The sequence below is a fragment of the Struthio camelus genome, chromosome 17, assembly GCF_040807025.1.
Source record: "Struthio camelus isolate bStrCam1 chromosome 17, bStrCam1.hap1, whole genome shotgun sequence".
Taxonomy (NCBI): domain Eukaryota; kingdom Metazoa; phylum Chordata; class Aves; order Struthioniformes; family Struthionidae; genus Struthio; species Struthio camelus.
Window position 1 is genome coordinate 5,161,335 of NC_090958.1, and position 12,747 is coordinate 5,174,081.

The following is a 12,747-nucleotide window of genomic DNA, read 5'->3' on the forward strand; positions in this document are numbered from 1 at the left end:
AGGGTACCTGTGAGGGCTGGAGGCAGCTCTCCCAAGGACATGACACACTTTGTTGCATGTGACTGTCACTGGGGTGACATCACTGTCCCCACTGTGTGGACCTGCTTGTCCCTGGGCTGGAAACCTTTGCTGTAGGGCAGGGGAAGATCCCTGCGCTGATCCACTCTTGCTGAGGGGGGCTGGCTGTGGTGTGCCCCAGCACCAAGAAGGGGGGATGCGTGCGATGCTGCAGTGCTCTGTCCCCAGCCCTGTCCCTGTGGCTCTTGGCTTGGACAGGTTTGCTGTGTCCCTCAGGCCCTGCCAGCCCTTTGCACCTCCCTCACCACTGTGGTTCCTCCATAACTCTGAGCTGAGAGGCTAAAAATAGCCCTGAGCCCGCACTGCAGCCAGTGCCTGTCCTTGTCTCTGCTGGTTGCCTGCCAGCTTCTTTGGCAGAAAGAGCTCAAAACAGGGAGGGAAGGCTTGGTTCCCCTGTCCTGGCTCTGCCTAGGGATCCCGGGCTCTCTCTGCTGTGCCAGGGGGTCGCTCTGGCCTCCAGCGGGAGCTTGGCCCAGCTCCTGCTGGCATGGAGGGCCAAGCACCTTCCTGCCAGGGTGAGGGTGAGTCCCTGCTCACTGCATCAGGGGCTTGAAGGGTGCTGGGTGGGGTCTCAGAGCCTCCTTGGGGCCCTTCCTGGGGATCCCTGCTTCAGTACATGGTGCCGTGGTTCTTGTCTGAGCCACGGTGGCTTTGTGCACCTGCCCAGGGTCATTGTCCCTTTTGGCTCGCCAGGTTTGAGCCAAAGCCAGCATTCCCACTGCAGGTGCGCAGACCCTCTCACCCTCCCAGAGGGTGCTTGGCCACTGCAAGTGCTGCAGTGCAGGGCTGCGCTGCAGCACTCAGGTTAAACCAGTGCAGGGGAGCCCCATTTTAAATCGAGAAGGAAGAAAAAGCCACTACAAGCCCATGGGGGGCTGGCCTTGTTCTCAGCCCCCATGGGGAAGCATGCAGACGAGCCACTGGTCTGTGAGCTGGGGCTCTTGCCTGGCTTTGCCAGGCTCTCTCCCACTCCCTGGACCACAGGCAGGGCCTGGGGTTTGGCCACCTTCCCCGAGAGGCAGTCAGGTTCAGTTCTCAGTGCTGTTTACTTATGGAGAGCCGCTGTCACACCTTGCGCGCCCCTGCTCTGGGGTGGCAGGGACAGGGCTGCCTATGTTAGTCATTCCCAGCCTGGGGGGGCTGCATGGCACGCTGTGGCAGGCGACGCACAGTCCTGAGCTGAGCTATGCCCCAACAGTGCAGCCAGGCTGGGAGGGGTTACGAGCCTCCGTGGCACAGCTTTGCTCCTCCTCAGGGCTGCTGTGCCATGAGACGGCCTTTCCTGCTTATGGTCCAGGCCTTCTGCTCAAACAGATCTTACGGTGCCCAGCCGCCCTTTGCCATTGCCTCCCACCCCAGTGACCAGCACAATGAGAGCCCAGGTTATTTCTGTAAGCACTTTATTTGGTTATTGCACATAAGCAACTGAGAGTGGACTCGAGTCTCCTCGTGCACATTGTGTTTTAGTAAGTGTTTCCGCACCGTGCCTAACCCGGTCCACCCAAGCCAGCCCCAGCCTGCGTCACCACGCAGAAAGGACAGTTTCCCCCAGATGGGGAAACGCTATTAGGGTTCTGCTAGCCTTTAGCACGCAGCCCAAGCAGCTAGAGCTGCACAGCGTGCCTGTCCGTCGATTGCACATACGTTAAATAAATGCACTTATTGGAGAAGGGCAGTCGGGTCCCGTCAGGGCCGGTCCTGTCATTATAATTCAAGTGTTAAATGTGGCGCTCTGCGTGTATCACATTCAGCTACAGAAGCGATCGTAACGTACCCCTGGAGGAGGGCAGCTAGGAGCTATGTCTCTCGCACAAACATATTGCTAATGCCGGGCCTGGCGGGCGATGCCCCAACCTGCCTTCGGCCCTTGGAGGGCAGTGAAGCCGCTCCCGGCACCCGTGGAGCCAGGGATCTGCTCACTTCTCGCTCTTCTTGCCCGGGGCAGGCACTGGCTCTGGGGCTTTGCCCTCCTTGGCATCTGCGCTGGCCACTTTCTCAGCCTTGGCAGGCTCTTTACTGGCTTTGGGCTCATCTTTGGGTTTAGCTTCAACTTTGGGTTTCTCCTCTGGCTCCTTTTTGGGCTCTGCTTTCTCTTTCTTTGGTTCCTCCTTCTTCTCCTCGGCCTTCGGCTTCTCGGCCACTTTGCCAGGCTCCTGCTGAGGCTTTGGCTGAGTCTCCTTCTCAGCCTTCCCTTCCTCCGTGGGCTTAGTGGGCTCCTTCCCCGGCACACCAGCCATCTTCTCTTTGGGCTTCTCCTCCGCCTTGGCTGGGACAGCCTTGGGGGCCTCCTCTTTCCTGCCTTCCTCAGCTTGGGTCTTGGAGGGAGCCTTCTCTTCCTTGGGCTGCTCTTCTTTCACGGGGGCTTTTGGCTCCTTCGGAGGGGAGGGAATGGGCTCCTTGGCTGGGGCTGCTTCCTTCTCGGGAGACTTCGCCTCCTCCTTTGCAGGAGATTTGACCTTTTCAGAGGACTTCACAGCTGGGGACTTAGCCTCCTCCTTGGAGGGGGGTGCAGGTTTCTCTGGGGATTTGACAGCCGGGCTCTTGGCCTCCTCCTTTGTGGGGGATGCAGGTTTCTCTGGGGACTTCACAGCTGGGGACTTAGCCTCCTCCTTTGTGGGGGATGCAGGTTTCTCTGGGGATTTGACAGCCGGGCTCTTGGCCTCCTCCTTGGAGGGGGATGCAGGTTTCTCTGGGGATTTGACAGCCGGGCTCTTGGCCTCCTCCTTTGTGGGGGATGCAGGTTTCTCTGGGGACTTCACAGCTGGGGACTTAGCCTCCTCCTTGGAGGGGGATGCAGGTTTCTCTGGGGATTTGACAGCCGGGCTCTTGGCCTCCTCCTTTGTGGGGGATGCAGGTTTCTCTGGGGATTTGACAGCCGGGCTCTTGGCCTCCTCCTTTGTGGGGGATGCAGGTTTCTCTGGGGACTTCACAGCTGGGGACTTAGCCTCCTCCTTGGAGGGGGATGCAGGTTTCTCTGGGGATTTGACAGCCGGGCTCTTGGCCTCCTCCTTTGTGGGGGATGCAGGTTTCTCTGGGGATTTGACAGCCGGGCTCTTGGCCTCCTCCTTTGTGGGGGATGCAGGTTTCTCTGGGGACTTCACAGCTGGGGACTTAGCCTCCTCCTTGGAGGGGGGTGCAGGTTTCTCTGGGGATTTGACAGCCGGGCTCTTGGCCTCCTCCTTTGTGGGGGATGCAGGTTTCTCTGGGGACTTCACAGCTGGGGACTTAGCCTCCTCCTTGGAGGGGGATGCAGGTTTCTCTGGGGATTTGACAGCCGGGCTCTTGGCCTCCTCCTTGGAGGGGGATGCAGGTTTCTCTGGGGATTTGACAGCCGGGCTCTTGGCCTCCTCCTTTGTGGGGGATGCAGGTTTCTCTGGGGACTTCACAGCTGGGGACTTAGCCTCCTCCTTTGTGGGGGATGCAGGTTTCTCTGGGGACTTCACAGCTGGGGACTTAGCCTCCTCCTTTGTGGGGGATGCAGGTTTCTCTGGGGATTTGACAGCCGGGCTCTTGGCCTCCTCCTTTGTGGGGGATGCAGGTTTCTCTGGGGACTTCACAGCTGGGGACTTAGCCTCCTCTTTTGCAGGAGACTTGGCCTCTTCTTCACCCTCTGCTTCAGCTTTCCCCTCTTCCTTCTCCTCTTCAGCCTCCTTCTCAGCCTCTTCCTCTTCTGTGACCTCCTCAGTCACCTGAATTTCCTCTGTCTGCTCCTCCACAATCACAGTCTCCTTCTCAGATTTTTCCACCACCTTGACTTTCTCCTCACTCTTCACCTTGATGTTGGTGGTGATACTGGGAGCCTTGGGGGCCACCTCTGGGAAGGAGAGCATCCCAAAGCCAGACTCGATCCGATATTCCTCCCCTTCCAAGAGTTTTCTGCCAGGAGGACAACAGAGTAGGGAAGTCAGTGAATGCCTCTCACCCCAGCTCTCACCTCCTTCCATGACCAAGGGCCCCAGCAGGAGCTGTCCAGCACATCCTGCACTTTCATCTCCCTCATTGCCATGCTCCTGTGGGTAGTATTGCCTCCCCCTGCACAGCAAAGGCTTCCTCGCCCTTCCCTCTGCACCCATGCATAGGGCTGGGCCCCCCAGGTGGCCCTTGCCCACTGTGGTCTTTGAGGACTCAAGATTCTCTTTGTCACCAAGTAGGGCCCCAGGTGTTAGCAAGGGTCAGACAAGGCCATTTCTGGGAAAGAGACCAAGATGACCCTGAGAGAGTCATCCTGGCGGAGAGTCCCCACCTTCCCCTTGCCAACTCTATACCTATAGGCAGCAATTTCAATGTCCAAGGCCATTTTGACGTTGAGCAGATCCTGGTACTCTCGGAGTTGCGCTGCCATCTCCCACTTGCTGTTTCTCAGCTCGCTGTCAAGCTGCTGAATGGTCTCCTGCAGCAGACGGAGCAACCGGTGATACACAGGTCCCAAGCAGAGCGCACAGGGCCTGCCCTTCCACACACTGTTCCCCAGGAGCCTGGTAGCCCAGAGCCTCTCTGCACAGTCCCTTGCTCCCTGGAGGTGCAACTCCACTCACCCAACCCTGGGGTATCCCCACTGAGGGGTCCACATCCAACTATCCCAGCAGCTGCAGGAGAGGAGGAGGCAGGGTCAGCAGCTGTTTCCCAGACTCATAGAGCAATTGGGATCAGCAGGGACTCTGGGGAGCCGCCGGTCCAACCTCCTGCTCGAGCTGGGGCAGGACTGCGTCCAGTTGGGTGTTGAATATCTCCAAGGATGGAGCCTCCACAACATGTTCCCATGCTCAGCCACCCTCACAGTCAAGACATGGTTTCTTGTGTTCATTCTGTGCCCATTGCCTACTGAGACGAGTCGGGTCCTGTCCTCTTGATACCCTCCCATCAGCTATTTATACATGTTTTTCAGTTTTTATACGCATTCCTCAGTTTGCCTGGGGTCCTGGCTCCTTGCTGCCCGGCAGGAGCCCTGCGCCATCTTGGAGGTGAGCAGCACTCCCCATGGGAGTGCCAGCTCCCCACTGCAGCTACATTTCTAGGTTCTGGACGAGTCTAGTGGCCACCCCAGCCACCACCCCCCAGGCTGAGGCTGACGGGGACAGAGCATCGCGTTTCAGTCCACTGCCATCACAGGCTTGTGGTACCCACAGCAAGACCTCCATGCTGTAGTTCCCATTTCTGAGACACAGTTTGCACCCTGAGCAGGCAGCAATGGCGTTTGTGAGCAGCATTGAGGCAGCTCAGAGCCAGATGCATGGGGACAACCCCACCATGGCAATGGGGACATCACTCTGGATGCAACCTCAAGCTCTGGGTACCCTGTCACCAGGAGCTGGGAAAGGACTGCAGTAGACACAACTGCCAAGTATTTGCAGCTGGCCATTATCTCTGGGGCCAATACCAGTACCACCCTCCCTAGCAGCTAGATGATCCCTCCCTATGAAGCTACAGGTCTGGCACCTCATCCCCGGCACTGCATTACCTGGTAGGACAGGACGTCTGCATGATGGCGCTCCTCTGAGTCCTGCCTCTGCTTCTCCAATGATTCCTGGGTCCCTTTGAGGGCATCAAGCTCAGTGGTCTTGGACTGGAGCTGGCGACGGTACTCGCTGATCTCCTCCTGGGCCGAGCGGATGGCATCCGTGTTCACCTTGGCAACTTCGGAGAGCTTGTCCAGCCTCACTGCAACAGGGCAAAGGGAAAGCTGCAGCAAGCAAGGGAGGGAGGCTTCATTCTCCCCTTCTGGGGCAACTGAGGTGGCTCCTGACCCCCCAAAAACCCCTGAGCCTGCAAATCTTCTGTGTGCACACCCTCTGCAGCACTAAGCCCTGGCAGGGGCTTCCTGGGAGGTTGGCTCAGCCAGCCCTCACTCCGTCTGTGCTGGGGTGATGACAGTGCCTGGGTAGGACAGACTAGGCAGCTTTGGGTTTTTTTTTTCCATCCTGGATTTTTTTTCCCATGCAAACCTACTGTCTCAGGGCCTCCTCTTGAGCTCCTGCCACAAACTCAATGACCTACAGACCTGCCTTCTCACTCCAGCTCTGGGAGTGGTAGGAATGGCAGCCCCAGGCATCCCTCCGGCCACATTCGGGCCCTGAGCAGCCACACCGTCCTTGAGCGGGTGGCTGGAGGGCACAGAGGGCTCTGCTGCCCACCAAACCTGTGTCTCTTGCCGCAGCCAACTGCAGGGTGTGTGTCACTCAGGGGCTTTCCACAGTGCCCTGAGGCACCCCAAGGGACAGAGGCCGGTGCCTGCTGCTCCTAGCACCCTGCAGGATGGCTGCTGGGCACCAGCAGCCTCAGCCCTGCGGGGATGCTGGTCCCAGAGCAGGGTGCTGAGGCCACCCAGCACCCACAAGTACTGAGCCCTCTGCTCTCCAAGCTGCTGCACCCGTGCAGCACCCCCATGGGTGCTAGGTTCCCCCCCCCCAGAGGACTCCGATGGGTGATGACCCTTCCCCGCACTCCCAAGGGTGCTGAGCCAGGAACTCGAGGTGTTGACCACGCCCGGCGCGCCCATGGGTGCTGATGCGGGCGCTCTCCAGGGTGCTGAAGCCCCCGGCCTCTCTCCAGGGTGCTGAAGCAGGGGCTCCCTGAGGTGCTGAGCCCCCTCCGGCCTCTCTCCAGGGTGCTGACCGCCTCCCGCCCTCTCAAGGGTGCTGAACCGCTCGGCTCAGTGCCGTAGTGCCCCGCCCAGTAGCGCAGCAAGGACGCTCCCCGCCCCCCCGGAAGGATGCGGCACCCCCCCCCCAACACTGCGCTATCATCCCCTCCCTGCAGCGCACCGCAAATACTCCCGACCTGGCCAAATTCCAGGGAAAAGAGACCGGTGCGCAGCGTTATCGCGGCACCCCAAAGACCCGCGGGGCGCAGTGGCCATGCTGCCCTCCCCAAAAAGCAGTGCGGGGCGAGGAGGGGAGAGGGGTGTCCGCCCTGCAAATAGCCAGGGTGCTGGGGGCGACGGGTGGGATTACCGTAACGCCCTGATGGAGAGCGCTACGCGGGAGGCGGGGGGAGGTCCGCGCACACGTCCGCGGTGGGGTTACCGTGACGCCCTCCCGAAGCGCCGACCCCGGGGTCCCTGCGCGCAGAGGGGCGGGGCAGGGGTGCCCGCGGCGGGGCTGCGCACCCGCGGAGCGGGGTCCGCGCCCGGGGAAGGGAGCGGGGGGATAGGAGGAGAGCTCACCTCGGAACCAGTCCTCGGCCTGCAGCGTGCTGCGCGCCGCCGTGCCCTCCAGCTGAGCGCGCAGGTCGCGGAGCGCCGCGCTGAGGCCGGGGCCGGCGGCGGCGGCGGGGGGCGGCGGCTCGAGGCGGGCCCCGCGCAGCAGCTCGCCCAGCTCGGCCTCGTGCTGCCGCCGCAGCAGCGCCGCCTCCTCGCGCAGGGCGCGGGCGCGCTCGGCCAGCGGCCCCCGGGCCCGCTCCTCCTGCGCGGAGCGCTGCGCCAGCCCGCGGGCCGCCGCCTCCAGCGCGCCGCGCTGCCGCGCCTCCTCTTCGAGGCGCGCCCGCAGCGCCGCCGCCTCCTGCGCCAGGCGCGCCCGCTCCAGGCGCAGCTGGCCCTGCTCGGCGCCCAGGCGCAGCACGGCGGCGCGCAGGTCGCGCAGCTCCCGCGTGTACAGCTCGCCCATGGCGGCGCGGCCCGCCTGCTGCTGCCGCAGCGCCGCCGCCTCGGCCGCCAGCGCCCGGTTGCGCTGCTCCAGCGCCCGCACCCGCTCGATGTAGCCGGCGAAGCGGTCGTTGAGCACTTGCAGCAGCTCCTTCTCGTTGCGCGCCCGCGGCTCGCCGTTCAGCGAGTCGAGGCTCTCGGTGGAGGAGGCGGCCGCGCTGCCGCCGCCGCCCCGCGCCCGGCCCGGCGCCGGTGCCGGCCACGAGTGGAAGCCGCTGGAGGCGGCGGAGCGCGGGGCGGCGCGGCCCGGCGGCGCCGGGGGGCCCAGCAGCGTCTCCAGCAGCAGGCTCATCGCGGCCACCTCACTGCGGCACCGCCGCCGCCGCCGCCCCTTTATAGGGCCCGGCGCCGCCCCGCCACCGCCACCGCCCCCGCACCGCCCCCGCTCCCGCCCCCGCCCCGCGGGCCCGGGGAGTCCCCACGGCCCGGCCCCGCCGAGGGAGCGGGACCCCCGCGTGGGAGAGCGAGACCCTGCGGAGGAAAGTGGGACGCCGCGGGGGAGAGCGGGACCCCCGCGAGGGGATGGGGATCACCCGGAGCAGAGTGGGAACCCCAGGGCAGGGGATTGGGACCCCTGGGGAGAGCGGGGTGACCCTGGGAAGCGAGTAGGATCCCTGGTGGCAGAGATCGGGGCCCCCGGGAAGGCAGCAGGGACGCCTCCGTGGCGGAAGGGACCCCCGCGGACACAGCAGGGAGCCCCGGGGGACAGCGGAGATGCCCAAGAGAGGCAGAGGGAGAAGGTGTGGGTCTCTCCTCCCAGGGAAAGGACCACGGGGAACTGCCCTTGGAGGAAGGGAGAATGGAGGTACTCCGGGGGGGACAAAGTGGGACTCCCGGCGGGGGGGGGGGGGTGGAGAGCAGAGATGTCCCTCTCAAGGACAAGAGGCTGGGACCTTCCCACCTCTGCAAGGGATGCTCTCTGCGGTCCCCGGACCCTCTGCCCCACAGCAGGACTGGGGGCATTCCTGCCTAGCCCCCAGAGCTGCTGGCTGCTCTCAGGCTGCAGTGACCAGAGCTGGGGAGCAGGCAGGAGGGAGCAGGCGAACGGGGCCATGTCCCAGCTCAGGGTGCTCCCCGGGACCAGCCTGGCAGCCGGCTGGCAGCCCAGCGGCAGGGCCACGCACCAGGCTGACGACTTGCAAACTCACTGCACCTGCACGCCACATGTAGCTGGCCCTGCTCCATGGCATGGAGGGGCTGCCAGGTGAGACTGGCAGCGTGTGGGGGGAAGCAGGGTGGCATCACCCCCCAGGCCCCTCTGTCAGTCCCTGTCTTTGGGTGTTGTCTGCCTGTCCGTCTGCTCATCCGTCCATCCTGCACACTTCACCCCCAAGAACCAGCGCCGTGGGGCACCCCAGCTTTGGGCTGATGCTGTTCCCCACGCGGGGGCTTCGGGCAAGGCCTGTCACCGGCCCCCGACATTGTGGGGGCAGTTGGGTTGGCTCTGCCCCTGCCAAAGGCAGCGCATGGCGAGCGCAGAGCTGATCCTTGCAACCTCGCCACCCCGCGAAGGAGCCCAGCGAGGGCAGAGTGTCCTGGCGGTGAAACCCCAGGGCAGGGAGAGGGGCAGAGGATGCTGGCAGAGCGGGTGGGGGAGACCCAGCCTCCCCCCTGCCCCCCTGCTGCAGGATGGGTCCTGAGCCCCATCAGCTTCCCAGGGTGCTCGAGCTGGTGGCCAATAGGTGTCAAGGGCACATGGGGAGATGACAAGGGCCACCGGGGAGACATGGGGCCGCGGTGCCCCCCCCACCCTTGCCGGGGAGCAGGGAGCGCACGGCCCCACCCAACGCACAGGTAAACTCAGCCAATCAGCACTCAGGTACAGCCCACGCTGAGCAGGTACGTACATCCCACACCCAGCACACCCCTACAGCCCACCCCAACACACCCCACAACCCACACCCAACACACCCCTACAGCCCACCCCAACACACCCCACAACCCACACCCAACACACCCCTACAGCCCACTCCCAACACACCCCACACCCCACACCCAACACACCCCTACAGCCCACTCCCAACACACCCCACAACCCACACCCAACACACCCCTACAGCCCACCCCAACACACCCCTATAACCCACACCCAACACACCCCTACAGCCCACTCCCAACACACCCCACAACCCACACCCAGCACACCCCTACAGCCCACTCCCAACACACCCCACAACCCACACCCAACACACCCCTACAGCCCACCCCAACACACCCCTATAACCCACACCCAACACACCCCTACAGCCCACTCCCAACACACCCCACAACCCACACCCAACACACCCCTACAGCCCACCCCAACACACCCCTATAACCCACACGCAACACACCCCTACAGCCCACTCCCAACACACCCCACAACCCACACCCAACACACCCTACAACCCACACTCTGCAGGTACATACAACCCACACCCAACACACACCTACTGCCTACAACCAACAGGCATGCACAGCCCACACCCAACAGGCACCTACAGTCCACACCCAACAGGTATGTACAGACCACACCCGATGCATACCTACAACCCACACCCAACAGGCACCTACACCCCACACCCAACAGGCACCTACAGTCCATACCCAACAGGCACCTACAACTCATGCCCAACAGGCACCTACACCCCACACCCAACAGGCACCTACAGTCCATACCCAACAGGCACCTACAACTCATGCCCAACAGGCACCTACACCCCACACCCAACAGGCACCTACACCCCACACCCAACAGGCACATACAACCCACGCCCAACAGGCACCCACGGCCCACGTGGGAGCCCTCCGCGGCGCCTGCCGAAGGGGGGTCTCTTTCCCCTCGGCTCCCCGCTGCCCGTTTGCGACGGGAACCGCCGGTGCCGGCTGTGGGGGCGGCAGGCGGGGAGCAGCGGGCAGCGGGTGTGCAGAGCCCCTTCCCGGCGGGGGGGGGATTTCGGCAGGGTCCGAGCCCTGCTGGGGAGGGGGCGGCTCTGCACAGAGGAGGAAATCTGTATTTGTGATCCTTGTGAATTCCCCTACGTGGAGGGGGGGGGGATCGTTCCCACCGCCTCCTCCCCGCCCGCAGCCGCCCTGCCCGGCCCCGGCGGCGCAGCGGCAACGGCCCGGCCAGGGGCTCCTTCCCGCGGGTCTCCCCAGCGCCGCTGCCTCCCACCCCAGCAGCCCCGCGCGGACGTTTTGCTGCTCAGCACTTTTTTTTTTTTTCCAGCAGCCCTGCAGCAGCGCATTGCCCTGAAACGTGAGGCTGCGGCGGAAGCGGGGACTGAAATCAGCGCCGGGCGGCGCTGGGGGGGCAGAGATGCCGCAGCGGCGGGCTGGCCGGCGCCGCGCGTGGGCAAGAACCGGCTGACGGGGCCGCTCTCCCCCTCAAAGCCTTGGGTGAGATGCAGCGAGGACGTGTCCCCGGGGCGGCTTGGGGCGGCGGGTCCCGGACGCCGCGCATCGGTCACCTCCTGCCTAGGGAAACCAAAGCGCTTCTAACCGGCCAAATAGCTACAGCTGCTTCTGCCTTCAAATATCGGATGAATTTATTACTTCATAGGGCAGAAAAGCTCTGTGCCCGATGAGTCACTCCGCAGCTGCCAGCGGCGCTGAGCGCGGGCTGCTCTCGCCGAAGCCCCCCGGTGCGGCTCGGCAGGGCTACGAGCCGCCGCAGAGGCCGGCGGCTGCCCGCTGACTCAGCAGGCCGCGGCGGCACCGCGTGCGGCTCTCCCGGGCGCCGCTGCAGCGAAACCCTTCCCCAAAGCTCTGCTTGAACGTCGCCGTGGGTTCCCTTGCGGCCCCCGGTCCCAGCCCGAACCGGGGGCTCCAGCCCCGTGCTCTCCCCACCTTCCCCCCCAGGTGCTCGGCAACCCCCCCAAAAGTGACCGAAGGTGTCACGTTCCTGGGACATGAAACTGCCACGGAGCTGCAGTGACAGCAGCGAACACGTCTCGATTACTGCCGCCGAGGAGCTCCCCGGCGTCCTTTCAAAGTCACCCGGGCGGCCGGGGCCGTCAGCGCTGCGGGAAGCGGGAATTTCTGTGGCGGCAGCACATCCCCGCTCCCTGCTGGCCCTGCTCCCGCCCGGCAGCCTCTCGGGGGCTTCCAAGCTGTTCCCTGCATTGCGTTTTCCCCTGGAAAGGCGGCCTTGCGGCAGCAGAGCGCCGCTGGCTGCTGGCAGAGACGCTTCCTGCAATTTGTCTCCTTCCAAAACCTGGCTCTTGCACAGCTTGATGCTTAGTAGCCCGGCAGAGACCCAGCGAACTCGCTTCACCCAGGAGCGGGCACCTGCAGCCCTCTCGCAAGGGCGCAGAGCAGCATCGCCCACTTGATTATTTGTTTTTCCAAATAAACTATTTCGGGAGGCAGCTGTGAGCGTTCGTGGCTGCTTTGCTGTGTCGCTGCTGCAGCGGGCCGGGCTGGCTGCGGCTTGGGTGAAGCGAGTTTGCTGGGTCTCTGCCGGGCTGCGAAACGTTCCTCCGTTTCACGGTGGTTTTTCCGCTTCTCGGCCGACGGTTTGGCCTGCGCGGAGCTGGTTCGACCGCGGGGCGCCTGGGCCAGGGCCGCCGGGCAGCGGGGTGAGAGCGGCTGCGGCGCTCCTGGCTCGCGCAGCCCCGGCATTTGCGCGGCCGAAATGGTGCTGCTGCTCCGGCTTGGCCCGCCGCGTCATGTCACGTCATGTCACGTCACGCCAGGTCGCGTCACGCCACGCAGGGACCGCCTGGGGAGCCAGCAAGGAGGCCCGGCAGCCACGGGCCCCGTGCGGGGAGGCCCCGGGCGTGAAGTTCCCCCCAGCTGGGGGGATCCGGAGGCTCCCGAGCTGCTTTCGACGTCCTCGAGCCCCGTTTCGGGGGTTTTCTGGGAAAAACTCGGTGGCCTCCTCGTCACCGGCACAGGTGACAGTGACGTGGGGTGGCATGAGGACCCCTGCGGCACGGACGGCCGGGCGGCGCCGAGTGCCACCAGCTCAGGGCCTGGCCGACGGGAGGTGGGTGACCGCGGTGTCCCGGGGGGGGGATCACCCGTGGGATCCCCACGCCGGGCGCCCA

The 12,747-nt window shown here is 64.2% G+C and overlaps 2 protein-coding genes across 2 annotated transcripts in view; one reads left to right on the forward strand and one right to left on the reverse strand.

Moving 5' to 3' along the window:
- Window positions 1–1,461: 1,461 nt before the first annotated feature.
- On the reverse strand, window positions 1,462–8,009 carry NEFH (neurofilament heavy chain). The gene is made up of 4 exons (XM_068911203.1): window positions 7,241–8,009; window positions 5,537–5,736; window positions 4,344–4,468; window positions 1,462–3,954 (listed from the first exon to the last, which is right to left on the reverse strand). Exons 1-4 carry the CDS (start codon window positions 8,007–8,009, stop codon window positions 1,995–1,997), a joined length of 3,054 nt encoding a protein of 1,017 aa, XP_068767304.1. The 3' UTR covers window positions 1,462–1,994.
- Window positions 8,010–11,072: 3,063 nt separating this feature from the next.
- The window catches only part of AP1B1 (adaptor related protein complex 1 subunit beta 1), a 38,784-nt gene continuing 37,109 nt past the window's right edge, over window positions 11,073–12,747 (forward strand). The window contains exon 1 of the mRNA XM_068911162.1: window positions 11,073–11,095. The gene's annotated coding sequence lies outside the window, so the exon portion shown is untranslated. The remainder of the gene's footprint in view (window positions 11,096–12,747) is intronic.

Excerpts from the sequence above, each read along its gene's own strand:
- NEFH (XM_068911203.1), bottom strand. The coding sequence starts at position 8,009 with ATGAGCCTGCTGCTGGAGACGCTGCTGGGCCCCCCGGCGCCGCCGGGC. Across the intron at positions 5,737-7,240 it reads GGCCGAGGACTGGTTCCGAG|TGAGGCTGGACAAGCTCTCC; the intron begins GTGAGCTCTCCT and ends GCCCTGTTGCAG. Across the intron at positions 3,955-4,343 it reads ATTGAAATTGCTGCCTATAG|AAAACTCTTGGAAGGGGAGG; the intron begins GTATAGAGTTGG and ends TCCTCCTGGCAG.